We start from the raw sequence: 20,545 nt of genomic DNA, 5'->3' as shown, positions 1-20,545 counted from the left end.
GAATAATTAATATTTCCATTTTGGCAGATATTAATTTATTCATTCATTCCTTCACTCTCTCTTACTGCTTACATATGACATTTATTATTATTTTTCTGTTTTCATAGGCTCACTGGGAAGGCCTCACTGGCAGGATAACCTTCAACAAAACCAATGGCTTAAGGACAGATTTTGACTTAGATGTAATTAGCTTGAAGGAGGAAGGCCTTGAAAAGGTACTTAAGATACGATTTACTTATAACTGATATATCATTTCAAAATACTACTCTTGTCCATTTATACTTAGTGGTAGAATCAATTTGAGCTAAGTTTGAACTACATTGTGTGTGACAGAATATTGGACTTAGCTTTAATAAAGAACATAACAAAAATCATTTACTTCTATGGGGTTGTAATGTTCTACTCAGAATAGAGCCATTGAAATGAATAGATATGACTAACTTAGCTTCATTAATTTCAATGGGTCTACTCTGAGTATAACTTAGTTTAATACAACCGCTATGACTGATGCCCAGATGCAAAGTAGGGTGTTGTTATTATTGGTCTGCTTGGTTTGTTTGCTGCCTGGCGCCATAATATAGACTTGGATCCAAAGTATTCTGTTACTTTTTTCACATACCCAAGGAAACCTTTAATGTGGTTAATGAGAATAGCTCTCTTGGTCACCTGGCGAACCTCTTTTGAAACTGATGAGAGTTACAAAAGCAGCATGTGATAAAGTATGATAAACTTCTGTTCAGAATTTTAGGGTGATAGTCAAGATTAGTGATACTCAGAGGAGATCCATGGAACTCAATGGGCATGTAATGTAAATTGGATATCACCCATAAAGATTTTTTAAAAATCCATTGGGCACACTGAAATCTCTGACGAGTCCCTGTAATAGCTCTTTGCACCTAAGGCAGCATATGCCATAAATCAAGCAACAAGCCATACTCTGTGTGTGTGCCGTGTGTTTGAACAAAGAACCACTTCAAGCAAGAAGAGATGGGGATTTGATCTTAAAAAACAAAGGCACATGTTTCATTTAGAAACGGTAATGGCCTTTGCCTGGTGTCTTCTCGCCAATAATATGCTGTTTGGATGACTGTGTAATTCTTTCACTTTCTACATCAGTACTCATTCCTGGTGATAGCTATTGGCTTATATTCTCCATGTTGTGTAGAAGAATGATAGAATGTGATCTGTACTACATATTCACAGATGGTAAGGAGAAGGAGAAAGAGGCCTGCAGGGCAGGGAGTAAGTCCCCCAGACAAGATGGTCTTTATATAGTACATAGATGTTCAACATGCCCCGCTATGTAGCATGAAGCTTGCCTCTATACCAGGCTTCCTCAACCTCGGCCCTCCAGATGTTTTTGGCCTACTACTCCCATGATCCCTAGCTAGCAGGACCAGTGGTCAGGGATGATGGGAATTGTAGTCTCAAAACATCTGGAGGGCCGAGGTTGAGGAAACCTGCTGTATACTGTTGTAATCTAGAATTATTTGCTTCCTTGTACTTTTAGTTCCTGCTTTTTCTTTGTGATATACATTTAACTCACTCTACCTTTGTCCAATACTCTGCCATTGTTTCTGCCACTGTCTATTCCTAGTCTCACCACCTATGTTCAGGAATGTTTTTCATCTATGAAATGTTGGAGGCTGTTAAGATTTGAGCTAGCACATGGGTTTGATTGCAGCACATGTTTTGGCTAGAGGGACTTGTTTTCTAGCTTCCAGTTGAGCACATATTATCAAACCTATTCAGTTTTTTTAAAGCAGCTTTAGAATTAAAACATTTGTGCCGAGCAAATTGACTGCAGCAGATTTGATGCCAAGGTTAATCTTACACTTAAACTTTCATTCATGGAGAAATAGCTTTTAGTGGAACATTATTATGCTGCCTCACTGGTTAACAATAGCGGTGAATTAGGATCCATGGCATAATATCCTGGAGCTCCGCTCACACCTCTCCTGTAACATCAAGAGATAATTTGCTCAGTAGCACACCTGCCAAGCACATGTATGTGCTCTTCTGAAAATACTTCTTAAACCATTTTTAAAAGGCAAATAAAGAATACTAATGGATACTAGTTAATTAAAATAAGTGATTTCTGTTTTTTTAAAAAAATCCTCAGACCTTATGGGACTAAGCAAATAAAATTCAGCACACAAAGGAAACATATTTTAATTATACTACTTTGAAACCATTAGTATTTCATTTATTTATTACCAACAGTAGCCCTCTCCTAGCATTCTGTAACAGTGTATAATAAACAGCAGGAATGAGTATGCTAGCTCTGCTCACTTGTTCACCCTGCTGAAGTTAAGTGAAAAGTTAAACATTTCCATTTTCAGTTACAAATTAAAAAGAGAATAACTAGTTATAAAGGAAGTTGATTTGTGAAAATTTATAAATCTTGCTGAATTTTCATTTTCAATTGCAATGGGCAAGTTTACCATAAACCCACAAAGGTACTGTACTCTTGTTTACTGAGACCTTGCCCTGCTTTGCTTAAAAACAGTTAAATTTGCCATACAGTTTTCAGAATAATGATTTGCCAAACCTGTGTTAGATCAGGAAACATAGCACTACTTTCAAAATGTCCAGAATTTGGAAATAATTTTTATCACAAAATCCCAATGGCATAAATCCCTTGATAGGCTTATAACTGTTTACATTAAGGATATCTTATTTACTCTAACTTAATCTTCTGGGGCCTGTACATTTTTTATCAGCATATATGACTGCCACTCTTACTGGGATCAGTGTCTTTCTCTCTTTGTGCTTGTTCCCTTTCCTGCAGCCAGCTTGGCTGCCCTGTCAATGCCAAAAATGAACTAAGAAACTCTGCAGGGAATTGTAGGTCTTAAGTGACAATGTTTCATAGGAAGACATGCTGCTCTCTGTCCCTCAAACAAGAAGTCCTAAAGCACCCCTCTCCAATCTGGTGCTGGCCAGATGTTGTTGGATAACAACTTTGATCAGCTCCAGCTAGCATTGCCAATGGGCAGGGGTAATGGGAATTTGATTCCCAACATCTGGAGCACTCCAGGTTAGCAAAGGCTGTCCTAGAGCATCAACAAACAATTATTGTTGCTCCGTGCAGAGTTCTAGAGGCGAGCTGTATCAGAAAACCCTGCGGAAGCCAGATTTCAAAAATTAAAGACTGACAGTTGAAAATTTTCACTAGTTAAAATACTAAAAGCTAGCAATTTCTTTTAGGGACGCGGGTGGCACTGTGGGTTAAACCACAGAGCCTAGGACTTGCTGATCAGAAGGCCAGCGGTTTGAATCCCCGCGACGGGGTGGGCTCCCGTTGTTCAGTCCCAGCTCCTGCCAACCTAGCAGTTTGAAAGCACGTCAAAGTGCAAGTAGATAAATAGGTACTGCTCCGGCGGGAAGGTAAACAGTGTTTCCGTGTGCTGCTGTGGTTCGCCATAAGCTGCTTAGTCATGCTGGCCACATGACCCAGAAGCTGTCTGCAGACAAACGCCGGCTCCCTCGGCCTATAGAACGAGATGAGCGCGCAACCCCAGAGTCGGTCACGACTGGACCTAATGGTCAGGAGTCCCTTTACCTTTACCTAGCAATTTCTTTTAACTTGTTATCTAGTTAATTCCTGGTGTGTATCAGATGTGGCAGCCAGGAATCTATCTATGCTTGGAACAATCTATCGTTGTAACATGACAGAGAGGTATTGGAGTTCCTACTTGAAAAAACTTCCTTGAATTTGGGTAATGGCCATGATGTTTCCACTGACCTCTGAAAATGTTAACCATGCTTGTAGAATGCAACATGTATTTGCTATATAACGATGGAAATTCCATAGTATTGGAAGAGAAAAGGACGGATCCATTTAAAGCAGAGGAAAGCAGGTGCATTGTAAATATACGTTCAGTGAGCTATCAGTCTGCAGATGTGTACTTTTCTTGGAGGATAGATGTTTAGGTGGAAAATTAAGCACTCAGTACTCTGAACACCATTTTTTGCTTTGTGAGACACATTTCGAAGCACAGTGAATATTATTTTAAGCAAGCTGCTTTTTCACAAATGGTAACAGATATTGGACCAGAGGTGAATTATAAGTGTTAGCAGATTTCTTTTTTATCTTATATTGTTCTGTCCTAGTGGCCTGAAAAGAACTCATATAAGTGCACATGCTGTTTTATAGATTGGAACTTGGGATCCTGCAAGTGGACTTAACATGACTGAGAACCAGAAAGGAAAACCAGCAAACATTACTGATTCCTTATCTAATCGTTCCCTAACTGTAACCACCATCTTGGTAAGTAATCATATGTGCAATTGTTTTTTTGAAATTCAGCTGAACATTAAAACTGTGAAGAAAAGGCATATTACTTACAAAGCAATGACCAGTATGCAAATGTCTTTTACATTTATTTAGCAATTACTGTATAATGAATGATCTGAAATGTTAATTTAGTTATGGGGTTTTTATGATAATGGCAATTCATTTTAAGTGCTATGATCTCAGCTGACTAATCATTTAGCGATCTTATGGTTCCTTAACATTTTAAAGTTTAGGCAAAAGCTACCATTGTCGGTTTGGAGAAAGTAATATACATAGTGTGTGTGTGTGTGTGTGTGTGTGTGTGTGTGTGTGTGTGTGTGACAATGCATGGTTTAGACTGAACTTAAAATCAATTCATCACCAGGATATTCTTTCCAAAAGCAATAGTGAGACTTTTCAGCATCATCCTACATAACCTGTATGATTAATTCCCCCCCCCCCATATGTGCTCTTTTCCATTGTGGGGAAAATGCCCATTACTCTCTTAAGAAAAAGAAGAATGCTGAACTCCCTTCCCCCCATTTTAGCTCTCATTTTAAGCAAATAATAATAATAATAATAATAATAATAATAATAATAATAATAAGCTTGTATCAGTAAAGCTTCTTAGTCCTGATACTTTTAATTGCCCTCAGGGCAGGGATAAAGTAATGCAATATGTCTATTTGAGAACAGAAGATTTAATTATCAGCATGAAATATCTTAGACAAGTCTTTTGCATCTCAATACTTTGCCAGATTAGCTTTTCCAGCACAATCCTTAAAAAAGAAAACTACAGTAGGAGCATAAGACAGAGTCCAGCCCACTTTGGCAGATAAAGAGAGAACCACAAAAGGCTCTTCAGCATCATAAACCATGAAGCGTCTGAGGAAGTTAGCTCTGTGCAAAGTTCTTTGCATTTTGTTGTTGTTTGCTAAAGAGTTTTGGCAGGGTGGAGGCTCATATGATGACAGTGAAGGAAAAAACTGTGTGCACGTGATGGCATTCTTCTGGCTCTGAATCATGGCTTTCAATTGTTGCTTAACTACTAATAGCTTCACTTCTATCATCTTTGCTGAGCAGCGAAAAATGGAACACCCCTTCATTTTTCATTCTACAGTGCTTTCTAATTTAGAAAAGCATTGGCAGAGGAGCTCAGTTCTGTATTCTGACCGACCAGAATAAAGCTCTCTAGGATAACTGGGTTGGGGGTTGGGGAACCTCAAATCAAATGTGTTTCAGCTAATACTCACCACTTTTCTAGTTAGATTCTTTTCAGACACCACAAGACCCATTGCAAAGTAACCAAAAGGGTACAGAGGATTGTAAGGGTTATTATTTTTATTTCTGCTGTTTCTGCTTTAGCCCGTTTCACAGGGGTGCTCTCAAACAAAAATATAACCCTTGAAGAGCAGCATGCTATAAATGCAGCCTGCCAACTGGAGAAGTCAAGGATCATATGGAACATCATGCAGCTGGCATTCCAGATGCATGCGAATGAAGACCATCGGTAGTGCTCCTTGCTAGATGCTGCATTGCTGTGGTCTAAACCACTGAGCCTAGGGCTTGCCGATCAGAAGGTCGCCAGTTCGAATCCCCGCGATGGGGTTAGCTCCCATTGCTCGGTCCCTGCTCCTGCCAACCTAGCAGTTCAAAAGCACATCAAAGTGCAAGTAGATAAATAGGTACCGCTCCGGCGGGAAGGTAAATGGCATTTCCGTGTGCTGCTCTGGTTCACCAGAAGCAGATTAGTCATGCTGGCCACATGACCCGGAAGCTGTCTGTGGACAAACGCCGGCTTCCTCGTCCCGGAAAGCGAGATGAGCGCCGCAACCCCAGAGTTGTCCACGACTGGACTTAACTGTCAGGGTTCCCTTTACCTTTACCTTACATCATTTACCTCAGCCTGCAGGACTAATGAGGACACCTCAGCCTGCAGCATGGGTCCTACTGTGTCGCATGAGGCCATTTTCCATGCCCAACTACAGCACATCTGGTTTCAAACGTGATCTAAAGTATGGTAAGTGGTAGAAATGTGACTGCCAAGGAACAATCAAGAGCCTTAAATTGCTCTTGATTGTTCTTTGGCAAGGGAGCCTTTCTGTCAGCACAGCTCATTTGATAGGCTGTGACAGCAAGCCCCACTGGCATTTGCTGCACTACAGAGTTCCTGGTCAGAAACTCCATTGTATAGCCGATCCCTGCCCAAAGCAGTCTTGCTTTATGTGCCAGTCAGCTGATCAGCACAGACAGCAAGCTTACCACAGTGATCGACTGCACAAATGGAGTTCCCCTTCAGAAACATGGATTAGTAGCATACTGGGAGAACCTCAACTGGATGCCATGTCTTGATCTCGATGTCCTCTGACTGTATTAACAAAGTAACACCTCCAAGCATCCACACATCCTCTATGCAGCTCTAAAAACAGAGCAAAAAACAACCAACCACATAAAGAATCAGGCTTCCCCTCCACTACACATATAAGCCTCAGACCTCTATCACCTCAATGCCTTGATGTCATCCAAACCAACCCTAGACAGCACTGCTGTGGTAACATCAACAATAGAAAAAGAACGAGTTCTATACCAGGAAGGGTCAACCCCAATACACCAGAGCCCTCTTATCAATAGTCCCTAGTGAGAAGGGCCAAACAATTAGGGATAATGGGAGTTGTAGTCCAACAATATCTAGGAACCCAAGGTTGAGAAAGGTTGCATCAAGGCGACCAAGGAGCACCTAAACCTCTGGTCAAGCTTTGAATGACTTATTGTGTCATTTCACTTTCATAAAGTGAATTAGAGCCCATGAAAATGTGTGCTGCAGTAGATTTTTTCATATTTAAGATCCCATAAGATATTTTTTTTTAACCATTAAGCAGTTTCTCCTAGTTATCAACCAAAATCTGTCTTCAACTGAAATCTAAATGTACCCAGATTATTTGACCTTTCCATTTTATTTGGTTTGTGTTTCATATTGCACATTGTTTTTATAGTGCACACATCTCAGTCCTTTCTAATTTGTCCTAGCCTTCAGGCGCCAATATCCACACACAGTGTTAGCCATACTTGGTGAGACTGTTCATGTTACTGCTTCTAAATGGATTTCATTTTAAGAAGAAGAAGAAGAAGAAGAAGAAGAAGAAGAAGAAGAAGAAAAAGAAGAAGAAGAAGAAGCACAGCTTAACCCCAGAAAAACACTTTTAAGTTGTTTTGATTTCAGTAAACATGAGCACAAATCTGTCACACTGAAATCAGTGGGACTTAAAAGTGCTTAACCTGCTAATTGTAGCCACAGTTGTTTAATTAGACCCATGGCAATGAGAGACTAAGTGTGTATGAGCAGTTCATCTTGCTTTAAGTCTGCCCCTGGCCTGAGACTCTTGTCAAGTGGCTAGCAGCATGTCAGAGTAAGACATTAAATTGTTTTGACTGACTGTATGAGTTTTTGGACAACTTTAGGTCTCTATCTTTCTGAAGTCCAAACTGCTAAATATAAAAGCCCTTTGTGTACTCTTCATATCTGACATAAATGTTAATTAGATATGGCAGCTCTTTTAAATTCTCAAAGCCATAGTGAGCGGTAGATTTCTTTCTCTAAGATTGTAATCCGGATATCCATGGCTAACATAAGGGTAAGTTCTGAACAAACATGGCTATAATTGTGCTTCAAATATGACCATCTTTGTTTTTTTCTTTTTTAACAGTACCACATTTCCACACTTAAAATGGAATAAAAACACTGCAGAATGTCTGCAATAAGAAAATACAGTGGTACCTTGGGTTAAGTACTTAATTCGTTCCGGATGTCCGTTCTTAACCTGAAGCACCACTTTAGCTAGTGGGGCCTCCTGCTGCTGCCATGCTGCCAGAGCACGATTTCTGTTCTCATCCTGAAGCAAAGTTTTTAACCTGAGGTACTATTTCTGGGTTAGCGGAGTATGTAACCAGATGCGCATGTAACCTGAAGTGTATGTAACCCGAGGTACCACTATATATGGTTTCTTTAGAAATTCCATACTTACTAGATACTAATAATCAATTTGATTATCACATTAAAAAGAAAGCCTAAAGTAAAGTAAACCCTAAATGTGATCATCTGCTTCACAAGCAGGTTCCAGGTTGAATTCCCAGCCACTCCAGGTAGGGCTGGGAGAGACCCTTTCTGAAAACCCGAAGAGCCACTGATGGCCAGTGTGTAGACAGCACTGGGTTAGATGGACTAATGGTGTGACATAGGAACATGGGAAGCTCTGCACAACACAGTGCAGAGGCAGGCAGAGAAAAGGAAATGTAATTAGTGAAGATAAACACCAACTTAAAAGTATCTATGGGAAACGTGTGTGTTTGTATCTGTGTATCTATTTATAGATCTCCTACCTTCAGTATGCATAAAATTCAATCTGTTTGGATTAGAGATGCTACTATATTAATTTGAAGAAACCAGAGAACCTTTGGCTGTATTAAAACTATAATGTAAACAAGAAGTAGGCCATAAGGAATCACGCTAGTGTGGCATGCCATTGATCAAGAGTAATGTGACTGACAATAGCAGAGAACAAATTCTGTTTAGAGTTCACTTTTTTAAAAAAAAAGTTGAAATGATGAAATGATAAATAAAACTTTTTACAGAATGTTAAGTTGGTCAAGTCTTGTGTGCTTTGATCTTAGTGGAGTCAACTTTTCACACATGCAGCACGATTAATTCTATAGGATTAAAACATCTTCAGGGTTTAAACGTTGAGGTAACCTATAAATAGATAGAGTTGGTTGCTTGGAGCATTGTCAGCTTTTAATATGAATGAATGCTTTGGAAGTTATTCTGAAGTAGGTTCTGTGACTCTAACGACTTTTTCAAAGAAATGTGGTCAGACATAACACTTGCGAGTGATCTGATCTGGGATTGCTTCTGGTCTCTGTGCAACTCCACTGGGAGACAAAGTCAATATGAGCTGACATGACTAGGAGTTCTAAATAATTTATCTTTTCTGAAGTACTGGAGGGTGTTTGTGTATGAAGCATTCCTGGCTTGGTATATTACCGGCTCTCCACACATCTCATATTTGCCTTAGAGCACCATGTTTTATATTGTATTGGGCTATAGGCCATTTTTCAAGACTCTTGAAATCTTTGCGTCGGAGTAGGGATTTTGCTCCCAGTGAATTCTTCACTTTTTGTCTGTTTGCTTGCTTGCTTCATGGCTTATATTTATGCAAAAGAGCATAACTCCATGAGATTTATAGCCAGTGGGGTTTATCATTCTGGCAAGGCAAGCAGGAAAAGAAAGGAATTAGCTAAGTTAGCTAAGTTACAACAATAGTTGCCGTTTGGATCTTGAGCTGTTTGCAAAGTGGGCTCTGTGATAAAGAGCAGCGGCTGGGTGAGTGTGAAACATGTAACCTGGACCTCCTGGTTAGGCCAGCCTGCTGCTGGTTGTACTGAATCTAGGTCACAATCAGGATACTCAGGCCTATAAATATTGGGCTTTGCAAGTGGGTCTTCAGCAAAACCCAATGTGTGGCTGTCTGCTGGGAGAAGCTTGCCTAGGTGGGATGTGCAGGCAGAGTGCAACCCATGATCCTGTACAGTGGTACCTTGGATTACACACGCTTCAAGTGACATACTGTCAGGGGTTCAGGAGCAGAGGCAAGGGCAAGGGAGGAAACAGAGAGCGAGGGGGAGGAGGCAGAAGAAAAGATGAGTGATGACGACGACCCGAGATCTCCGAGTCTTTCCAGTGAATCAGAAGATTCACAGAAAGGAGCACCAGTGGCCAGGGCAAGGGGGGAGCCTAGGGGGACACCCCAGGAGGAAAGGGCCAGAGGGGACTCAGAGGGGAGCAGTTGGAGATCGGGACCAGCGTCACCGCCAGAGAGCAGGGAAGAGGAAGGGCGCCAGGGATCAAGCGCTGGCAGCTCACAACAGGAGGGAGGGCACGAGTCAGGAGTGGCCACACCTCCATCAGGGAGCGAAGAAACGGTCAGACGGAAAGTGGAAGGTTGGGCGCGCGCGCCAAGTTCAAATGCACAGGAAAGTGACGCAGTAGGCAGCCCGGAGAGGGAGCCAGGTCCTAAAGCCCGGCGCAAGGAGACAGAAGGGTCCGGGGGGTCGGCGTCGGAGGAGTCCCGGAGGGAGGAGACCCCGGGGGGCAGAGGGACCCAGAGGAGAACAGTCAGGCGGAAAAGGTGGAGCAGGGCTAGGATATTAAGTTGGTGCACAAGGGGCGGAGACTCAGACGGAGCTTCGCCGATCTAACCATAAGACGTAGAGTTGCACGCAGCAGCTTGAGAATGGGAACTGTAACTCAATAAAGACTTTTACTTAATGATCGCTGGCTAGCGTGATCCTCTGTGAGCTAGGATCGGGGAGCAACTCTGACACATACGCTTCAGGTTACAGACTCTGCTAACCCAGAAATAGTACCTCGGGTTAAGAACTTTGCTTCAGGATGAGAACAGAAATCGTGCTCCGGCGGCGCGGCGGCAGCGGGAGGCTCCATTAGCTAAAGTGGTGCTTCAGGTTAAGAACAGTTTCTGGTTAAGAACGGACCTCCGGAACGAATTAAGTACTTAACCCGAGGTACCACTGTATTACATAGAAGCCCTGCACAGTTGAGTTCTCATCTGAACCATCCTCTACACTGCCCTACTTTATGTAGTAGCATGTTCAGTTGTTTTGATATGTAAAATGGAAAAATCAACAAAAATTATTTATAAAAACAAATTTGTTACGACGTAATATATTTCCTTTGCATCTAACCTGCTACTTGAGTATTTTTTCATTTCTGCTTTTAGCTATGGCTAGTTCAATACCCCTTTGATTGAAAGGATACCAGGGTAATGTACCCAACCCCACAAAATGAGCCAGTGTCAGAGGAGGAATTTAAAGTTAAATCTCCAGATTGTCTGGTATGCTTGTTTTTAAAGGTATAAACTGACAAGGAGATTCTTGCCAATTGACTTATTGAGGAAGAAAAACTGTGCAGGCAATATTCTATTCAAAGTATTATGAAGCTTTTGGGGGGGGGGGTTAACTGTTAGCACCACCTCCTTGCAAACCACAGCTTACTCTCACAGACTTGAGTAGAAGATATATGATTAAGAACTATAAGCTGCAGAAATAAATGGCATCAGCGTTCAATAGTGACCCTGCCTTCCCTATAAGGAACTTCTGCTTGTGTTTTAATAATCATCACAGTAGAAGATTCTGCTAGGGCTGCCATACGTCTGGATTTCCCCGGACAACTTTGGGGTTTGTCTAAAAAAAGGCTCAACAATATGGGGGGGTTGCTATATTTTTTGAAATATGGCAACCCTAGACTCTGCTGGATCATGCCAAAGGCTCATTTAGTCCAGCATCCTGTTTCCACTGTAGCCAAACAAACACACACTTCTTAAGAACAGGAATGCAAAACATCCTCACTTCTTTCACATCTAAAAGGCACACACAAACCCTACATTTCCAATCAAACACAAGTACTGAAAGTAGCAGCACACAGAAGCAACTCACCATTTCTCCTCCCAATCTCCCTTTCACATTCATATAAATACAAATGATTAAGTAAAAAATAGATGTTATAGAAATATGCTCACACTATCTGCCTACTGTGGTTCTCTCTTATTGAATATTAATTTGAAAAAGGAAGCTGCTCAAAGTGGTAGCCACACCCCTTTCCTGGCAGGATAGGAATGTGCTCTATGGTGTGGCCTTAAGAGAACAGCTGTGAGTATGCTTGGACTGCTCTTCAAGGAAGAGAAATGTTCTCAACTGGGCTGGAAAGCTAGCAGCCCTGTTACTTAATTTTCACATGGTTTTTCTGCACAGAGACACAGGGGAGAGCCCTCTTTACTATAGGTATACTTCTAGACTAGAACTGGGTGTGTGTTGAAGACATCTGATTGTCGAGAGAACAGCAGATTGACAGAAATGTTTGCAGAGCTTCTCCGAATTCAAATAAAAGTATAAAATCTGTGTGGGACAGGATGGATGCGTTGGACTTCCTTTTTTTTTTATAAGATATTTATTGGATGCGTTGGACTTCCTCTTCTTAAAGTGGTTGTCCCATTAAAAGTTATTGCTGACCAACTGAGTACTCATTTGGATTATATTCTTCATTGCCTCGGAACACTGTATTTATTGAAAACAGTCCTGGAAAATCAGCAGAAATCCTGTATTTGTTTTACATTCTCAGTGCTTATGAAACAAATTACTAATGATCTGCCAATTGTTGGATGTGTTTGCCATTTCATGCATTACTTAATGGACTAAACATTTCTCTGGAGAGCTGCAAATGCATCATAAGCTTCTCCTGGAAATTCAAAGAGATTAAAATACTGGGTTGCGTGTGATCCTCAGTTTAATTTGTCCATAGGCTTCTTTCTTCATATAATGATGAAGCGTAAACTGATGGTGCAGAGCAGAAAATTGTGTGCATGAAAGACAGTGGGAGAACTGAAGGTTTTCTCAGTATTCTGAAATAATTTGAAAAAGCACTGGCATTCACAGCTTTAAGAATGATTCTAGGCTCTGTTGTAATAGAATATAGGTACCTAGGAAACTGTCTTATACCAAGTCATGTCAGTGTCCATATAACATAGAGTTGTCTACACCAACTGGTAGCGGCTCTCCAGAGTTTCATAGAGAAGTCGTTCCAGCTCCACCAAGATTAACCATAGATTGAACCTGAAACTTTATGCATGCAAAGAAGGGGTCTAACATTGAGCTATGGCCCTTCCCCCAAACATGTGCTCTACCACTGAGCAATGGCTTTTGCCATGGTAAATACAGATTAAAATGTATTGAGCATTATCCAGCAAACTAGACTCAGCTAGTCACATGGCTAAGTTCCTGTAGAATGGAACTTATGGATAATGGCAATTTTTTGCAGAATTGACCCATTGGCTCCTGCAGTGATATTTATACCACATAGGAATCCACTGGCGTGCATTTTTTCCAATTATGGGGTTTTGAATAACAACAACATCACTCAATTTCAGAGTAATCATATTGTTAATATGTTCTCATCTTGAACCAGTTAATGCTGATTGCCAGTGGTGGAGCTTCATGCTTTGGCACTGGGGGGCAGAGATCAGGTGGGGGCGGGGGCTGGCGTGCCGCCCACAGGGGCGTGGCACGTGTTTTGGGGGTGTGGCGCTCCCAGCGTGGATGAGAGAGCAGCCACGATGGCACCCCACCAGGATCGCACTGCCAGGGGTGGTGCGCTCCCCCCGCACTCCTCTTCCTCCACCAGTGCTCATTGCCAAACTGTACAACTGGTGTCAATAATTAATTGATGAAAGAAATACATTTTAGCTGAAACTACTATAGCTATATCTACTTACTTTAAAAATGAATTATTGTGTGTATTCAGTGATAGTATCCGTATAACATGATCAAATCAATCTTTCCAGATTTAGAATTGTATCTTTAAAATGTATTTGCAATTCATTTTTTCTGAACTGCAGTGACTGAAGGGTCTCCCTTCCTCTCTACATTCATTTTTTTCCAGGAAGAGCCATATGTGATGTTCAAGAAGTCTGATAAACCTTTGTATGGGAATGATAGGTTTGAGGGATATTGCATTGACCTCCTCAGGGAACTATCAACTTTCCTTGGATTTACCTATGAGATAAGGCTGGTGGAAGATGGAAAATACGGAGCCCGGGATGATGCCAGCGGACAGTGGAATGGAATGGTTCGTGAACTGATTGATCATGTAAGTTGCTACTTAAAAGTTTTATCATCACAAATGACCACATTTTCATTTTATCTCAGTAGAGCTTGTCAGGAGACTTGTGGAAGCTCACCCCAAATAAAAAGTTGATATTTACTAGTATCCAATTGCCATTGAGTTGTTTAGTGAATATTATTTGCAATTTCAGATAAATTAGACAAAGGTAGCAGACTTATCCCCTCTCTCTCTAACCTCCTCTTCCATCAAGAGTAAGAATGATTAATTGGAAATAAAGTAAAGTATATTAATGGAAGAATATTTGGAAAATACTATTCTGGAATTCGCTACTTCGTGTGTGTGTGTGTGTGTGTGTGTAGAATGGGAGTTGTGCATGTTTGATCCAAATTAAACACACACACACCACAAAGAAAACTGCATTAGACATCTTCTTTCTGACACATACATTCCAAATCTGATAACTTTTTGGTACTAGGTAAAGCCCTTTTAATTTCCCCAGGTCTTTTAGATCTCACAGTTTAAAGTCTGTCTTATGTGGTATTTTTCCCTGCTATGTTCCTATTTTTTTGGGGGGGGGAGGGGTTATTTTATTTTTCTGCAAGGTGTGCTGAGAATCATTGTTTGTAAGAAGAGTGGGATAATAAATGCTGGAAAAAATCTTTTACATTTCATACTACATTTAAGTCGCTCTGGTGGTAAAGTGCATGAACGCATATGGTATACACAGTGAACCTGTAGATGGAAGCTCAGGAACAATCAAAACCCTCATTGTGATACCAGACTTGATTTTACATCTCAAAGGAATCCATATATAACCTTTAAAATATGTAGTATTATCTTCCATTAGCATATACTGAGAAGAGCCCTGTCTTGTCCGTTTAAAGCATCAGCTAGGAAGTCTTAGACAGCAAGGCAGAAATATCAATGCATGCTAAAACAGCAGGGTAATTCAATGTGAGTCAAAACAGATATCATTACAGGCAATTGTTTATAATTGACTAAGTCAGGCATCCCTTCATTTTATAGCTTTTAAAACATACTCTCTCAGTAGGTGGTGCCAATTGAATTTGGTCTCCTGGAAATGGAGTTTAGTCTCTTTGAAAATTATGCAATTGTCTCTGGCTTCTTTGTGTTTTGTCAAATTTGCATTTATTTTGGCAAACCGCTCAATAGCAAGACATCTGATCAAAGCCACTTGTAATAAAGCAAGTATTCTGAGGCTTGCTGCCATTTAACACAACAAGAAAGGGAGACTGTTCTGTCATTCATGACTGTACTTCTTAATTGGTAAGAATGGAGAACCTTGAGTAACTCGGGTGGTGCTGTGGTCTAAACCAATGAGCCTCTTGGGCTTGCCAATCGGAAGGTCAGCAGTTCAAATCCCTGCAATGGGGTGAGTTCCCGTTGCTCTGTCCCAGCTCCTGCCAACCTAGCAGTTTGAAAGCACTCCAGTGCAAGTAGATAAATAGGTACTACTGCGGCGGGAAGATAAATGGCATTTCCATGCTCTCTGGCACTCGTCATGGTGTCCAGTTGTGCCAGAAGCAGTTTAGTCATGCTGGCCACATGACCTGGAAAGCTGTTTGTGGACAAACACTGGCTCCCTCAGCCTGAAAACGAGATGAGTGCTGCAACCCCATAGTCACCTTTGACTGGACTTAACCGTCCAGGGGTTCCTTACCTTTTTTTTTTTTTTACCTTGAGTAAAAGCAGTTTATTATTGGGGTAGGGCAGTCAACTATATACTTAAGGCAAGGATGTGGAACCTGAGGCCCTTCATATGTTCTCGAGTTCCCATAATTTCTGACCCCTGACCATACTGGCTGGGGTTTAGGGAAGTTGTAGTCCAACAACACCTAGAGGACCTCAGGTCTCAGAACCCTAGTTTAAGGGTTTGCATATCTTCCAGACTCTCTCTGTGTAATGGAGTTTGAGACCTCCTCCTTATGCTTCAGGTTGCCTTGTCCTTCCTTAAATATTAAACATTATTGATGTCCCTCATCACCAAATACTGAAACTGAAACCAAGGAAGAAGCCTAGCAGTTATGTGGCTCCCATAAGAAGCTCCCCTGGCAAATATATGTACCTTAATATCCTAAATAGGGTCAAGCAGTTACATTCAAAACCACAGATTATATATTAGAAAAAATTAAAATAATATTTAGCATTAATAAACTGCATTGATGGCCCTGAGGAATTAGAACATACCGTATGTCTGCGGATGTCTGTCCGGTGCTTGGGGCGCTCTGCTTCAGGGCACCCTATGCGCCGGGCGGCAGGCTGCTATCCGCAGCGTAGGGAGCCCTGCGGGAACTCCCACAGGGCTCCCCATGCTGCAGATGCCTGCCCGAAGCACCGGGGCGCTCTGCTTTCAGCGTGCCCGGCACTCCGGGAAGCAGGCAGCTATCCGCAGCCTAGAAAGCCCTGCGGGAACTCCAACAGGGCTGCCTAGGCTGCGGATGTCTTCCTGAAGCCTGGAGGGCGAGAGGGGTCGGTGCCCACCGACCCCTCTCGCTCTCCAAGCTTCAGCAAAAGCCTGCATTCGCCCCATAGGATGCACCCAGATTTCCCCTTCATTTTTGGATGGGAAAAAGTGCATCCTATAGGGCGAAAAATACGGTAATTTACAATATTGTGTCCCCATTCTCTCTAGCTCAAGTGTTGCTAGTGATTTGTTTCTCTGGGTTTTGCTAAAAGGGGCAATCTTCCAGAATAGATTCCCCATTTTGAGAGCTTCAGACATAGTCCATTTCTGCATAAATCCATGAAAGCTCATTGAGGTGTCCCCTTAAATGAATGTGTACACCCACCCATTAAGGATCTCTCACCCTGCCCAGTTTAAGCAGTAACAACATGTTATATTGCAGATTGCTTTTAGAATTCCTTGCAAGTTTCAAAAGTGCCTTCTTGTCATGCAGTTACTGTTAAAGAAAGTAGTCTCTCTCTCTCTCTCTCTGTATATATATATATATATATATATATATATATATATATATATATGCTTTCGTAGATTTTCACGGGTACAGGAATGCAGGTTTTGGTGTCTTCGGGTGTCTTCCCGTGTAAGAGTCGGGGTGTCTGGGCGACGTTTCGACGAGGTCTCACTCGTCATCTTCAGGCTGGTGCTTTCGGCTTCACCAGCCTGAAGATGACGAGTGAGACCTCGTCGAAACGTCGCCCAGACACCCCGACTCTTACACGGGAAGACACCCGAAGACACCAAAACCTGCATATATATATATATATATATATACACACAGGGAGAGGGAGAGAGAGAGTGTTACCATCATATTCTTTTGGATTATGGCCCCAAAGTGCTGAGGCCCGAATTATATTCCATTGTATGGCATGAGCCTATATTTCTTGTATCTTTCCTGTACCTGTTGCATCGTCTTCCATAGCAGAGTCCCACTATTCCTGTTCAGATTATGCTGACCTAGTGTATCTTACCATTCTTTTCCCTCCTGAAAATAGACTGAAATAATCAAAACTGATGACCCTTAGTTTAGTCACATTTTGCGGGGGAAGGGGAACTTGAGGACTTCGTAGTCTATTATATGTGTAAATATTTCCCGAGTCAAGGGGAAGTACCTGAAGAGGGAACGTCCTGTAGAGGAGAGTGGGAGCAGGGTGGCAGTGTGGGCGTGGAGGCTGAGGATTAAGCAGGGCTCCCTGTCCACTGTACTGAAATAAAGCTGTTCGTGTTTGACTTTACCTGAAGGGCCAGGAGTCTATTTCTAAGGAAAGGCAGCCCTGCTGGGCAGGACCACATTGTATACACCTGTTGTCCTTCTTTCTGTCTTGCTCCCATGCACAAGGTTTATTTTCCTCTCTTTCACACAACCAGGAGACAAGGAAATATAGGTCGCCTTAAAGGAGCCTCTCTTTAGTTAAAAGATATATACAACTCAGCTGAAGGGCTAGACTGTGCAACCAATTTCTCACATTGGTGAGCACTTACACAAGTAATCCAATTGATTTATATCTAGCCCTGAAGTGGTTGCTTTAAGTCAAGGGATTGATTAATGAAGATGGTCATCAGTATAGCCTTCTGAGCCTCTGTGCCTAGCTAGCAAGCAATCTGTTTCTATTTGTCTCCATTCCAGTTTTCATTTTTTATTCGCCCCTTTTGCTTCCCTATGACATTCCAAAGTGTGTGTGTATACAGACACATTTTCTCATTCTTCAATTAAACAAACTCTTAAGAATTGTAATATATAGTCCAGGAATAATCCTTTTAAATAAAGAGAGTGGGGCGTGCTACCAGATAAGGAGGTTTACCTGAATTATTTATTTTTTTAAACTAGTGTTTATGGTTATGTATTTTCCTATTGTGTGTAATCTGCATACTTAACTTGTTAGACATGTGAACAGTTGCTATCACAGGACAACACGCACCCACACACCTGCCACTGTATGTTGAGTTTTAGGGTTGTGTTTTAGAAATGGGAAGGTGCAAAGCCTTTCCATTTATTTCTGTCTTGCTGAATTTCTGTCTTGCATCTCGTCTTCAGAATGCTTATATGTGAAAACAAAATAGGATTCCTGCAGTAGGAATGTTGTTTCCATTCCCAAATTGTTGTTTTGCATTCCTTTTGAACAGACTAGCTATTGCACTTCATTCCTCATTAAAAAGAACAGACTCTGCTGTTTGACAGGGTCCCCTCTTTTCAGTGTAGAATCTTGCAAAATAGCTAGGTTAGGTGTTTTGTAAAGGGAATAAAACAATACTATGTTTTGTTTTTAAGATGGAAATCTTTGCCCAAGAGTATCACTGCATTTGTTTTGTTTTTAAAGTTTTATTGAGGCTTTTCATAATAAGAGAGCACTGCATTTGGACAAACCTGGAGAAAACGTGTGTTTGCACAAATATTTAGAGAAATTTAAATCAAAAGTTACAAAGTGGTAAAAAAGAGAATTCCCTAGATGCCAAGACCCAGGTTTGGGGCAAGTATTCTTCAGTGGGAGAACCCCAGCAGAGATTTAAAAACACAAAATATGCGGCAAAATAAAGTGTGGAAATATAAGCTGTTAGGTCTTCAAAATATGCCTTTCTATTTTTTTTCCAAAGTTCCCCTTTTCCCTTACCATGGAAAAAGACCACTTGAGTTTGGAGCAACCAAATCAAGTCTCTTTACACACTCAGCTTCTCAGGTCGACTGAAGGAACAAAAGTGTGATTACCTAGTCCAGGGGTCTGCAACCTTTAAGACAAAAAGAGCCACTTGGACCCGTTTCCGAAGGAAAAACAACAACCTGGGAGCCGCAAAACCATTGCGACATTTAAAGCATGCGCGCCGCTGCCCTCCGATCTGACAGCGGGCGGGAAGGTGACATTGGGACGGTGCGTGACTAACGCACACACCGCCCCCATGCAACATCACAGCCAGTACAGCGCCCACCACAGTGGGGAGTGTCGGGACGCACAATGCGCAGCCTCCCCTCGCTAGTATCCGCCCCGGAGCCGCGGCAAAGGTGTAAAAGAGCCGCATGTGGCTCCGGAGCCGCAGGTTGCAGACCCCTGACCTAGTCCCTCATAATAATAATAATAATAATAATAATAATAATAATAATAATAATAATTTATTATTATTTATACCCCGCCCATCTGGCTGGGTTTCCTCATCCACTCTGGGCGGCTTCCAACTGAATATTAAAAACTGTACAGCATCAAACATTAAAAACTTCCCTAAAGAGGGCTGCCTTCAGATGACATTTAAAAGTAAAATAGTTGTTTATTGCTTTGACATCTGCTGGGAGGGCGTTCCACAGGGCAGGCGCCACTACCGAGAAGGCCCTCTGCCTGGTTCCCTGTAACCTCACTTCTCGCAGTGAGGGAACCGCCAGAAGGCCCTCGGTACTGGACCTCAGTGTCCGGGCTGAACGATGGTGAGGAACCAAGGTGAGGAAGAGTGACCTAGCTAAGCCTGGCAGGACAGCTTACTCTATGGAATTAACCCCTTCATGCATTAATTAGACTTAAGCATGTTGGTTATATGAGGCTGGTTATCCCACACAAAGGCTGCTTTTAAAACTTCTCAAGAAAAATCACGTGGTTTGGAATACTTCCCTCACCCAAACTGGACTCCTATTTGGTTTTTGGTAAATGAGTACTATTTATATAGGTTGCTTGCTTCCTAGGGTGCTCCTATGATTAATTTGAAAAGCTTCTCTGGCTTTTTCCAATAGCCTGTCATCTCGTCCAAGCACAACATGTGTTGCCTTGACTCTGTCACACCTGCAGGTCTTGTGAAGCCCCTGAGCATTGTCACACATATGCTGGGCAATGTGTCAAGCGTTACATTGCTGACTGTACACTCTCTCTGGTAGAGCGGTAATGAGGTGTTCTCTCAGGATGTTATATTCAAGCTGGTTCATTGAAGTAAACATTTGGACATTTGACAAATACATCTGTGCTCAGATCAGAGGCAAAATGCACTGATCATGACACATCATACATTTTGTTCTCAGACCAACTTCTATTAAATAAGTTGCAGTTTAGGTAAACAGACAAAATTCCTAATACTCCATCCATTTTCAGTTATGTATGCAGGGACTTTTGTTAATCCTTATGTCGTA

At 41.7% G+C, this 20,545-nt stretch overlaps 1 protein-coding gene across 4 annotated transcripts in view; it reads left to right on the top strand.

Annotated features, from left to right (window-relative positions):
• Nucleotides 1-20,545, top strand: part of GRIK2 (glutamate ionotropic receptor kainate type subunit 2) — a 462,985-nt gene that overhangs the window by 265,104 nt on the left and 177,336 nt on the right. For all 4 annotated transcript variants that reach the window (XM_082216617.1, XM_082216616.1, XM_082216618.1 and 1 more), the window contains exons 9-11: nucleotides 108-215; nucleotides 4,160-4,273; nucleotides 13,785-13,991. In XM_082216617.1, coding sequence (XP_082072743.1) covers nucleotides 108-215; nucleotides 4,160-4,273; nucleotides 13,785-13,991 — 429 coding nt within the window. The remainder of the gene's footprint in view (nucleotides 1-107; nucleotides 216-4,159; nucleotides 4,274-13,784; nucleotides 13,992-20,545) is intronic.

This window comes from Podarcis vaucheri (assembly GCF_965113315.1).
Source record: "Podarcis vaucheri genome assembly, chromosome: 3".
NCBI lineage: Eukaryota > Metazoa > Chordata > Lepidosauria > Squamata > Lacertidae > Podarcis > Podarcis vaucheri.
The sequence above is the reverse complement of the archived record's forward strand: the minus strand, read 5'-3'. Positions and strand labels throughout refer to the sequence as shown.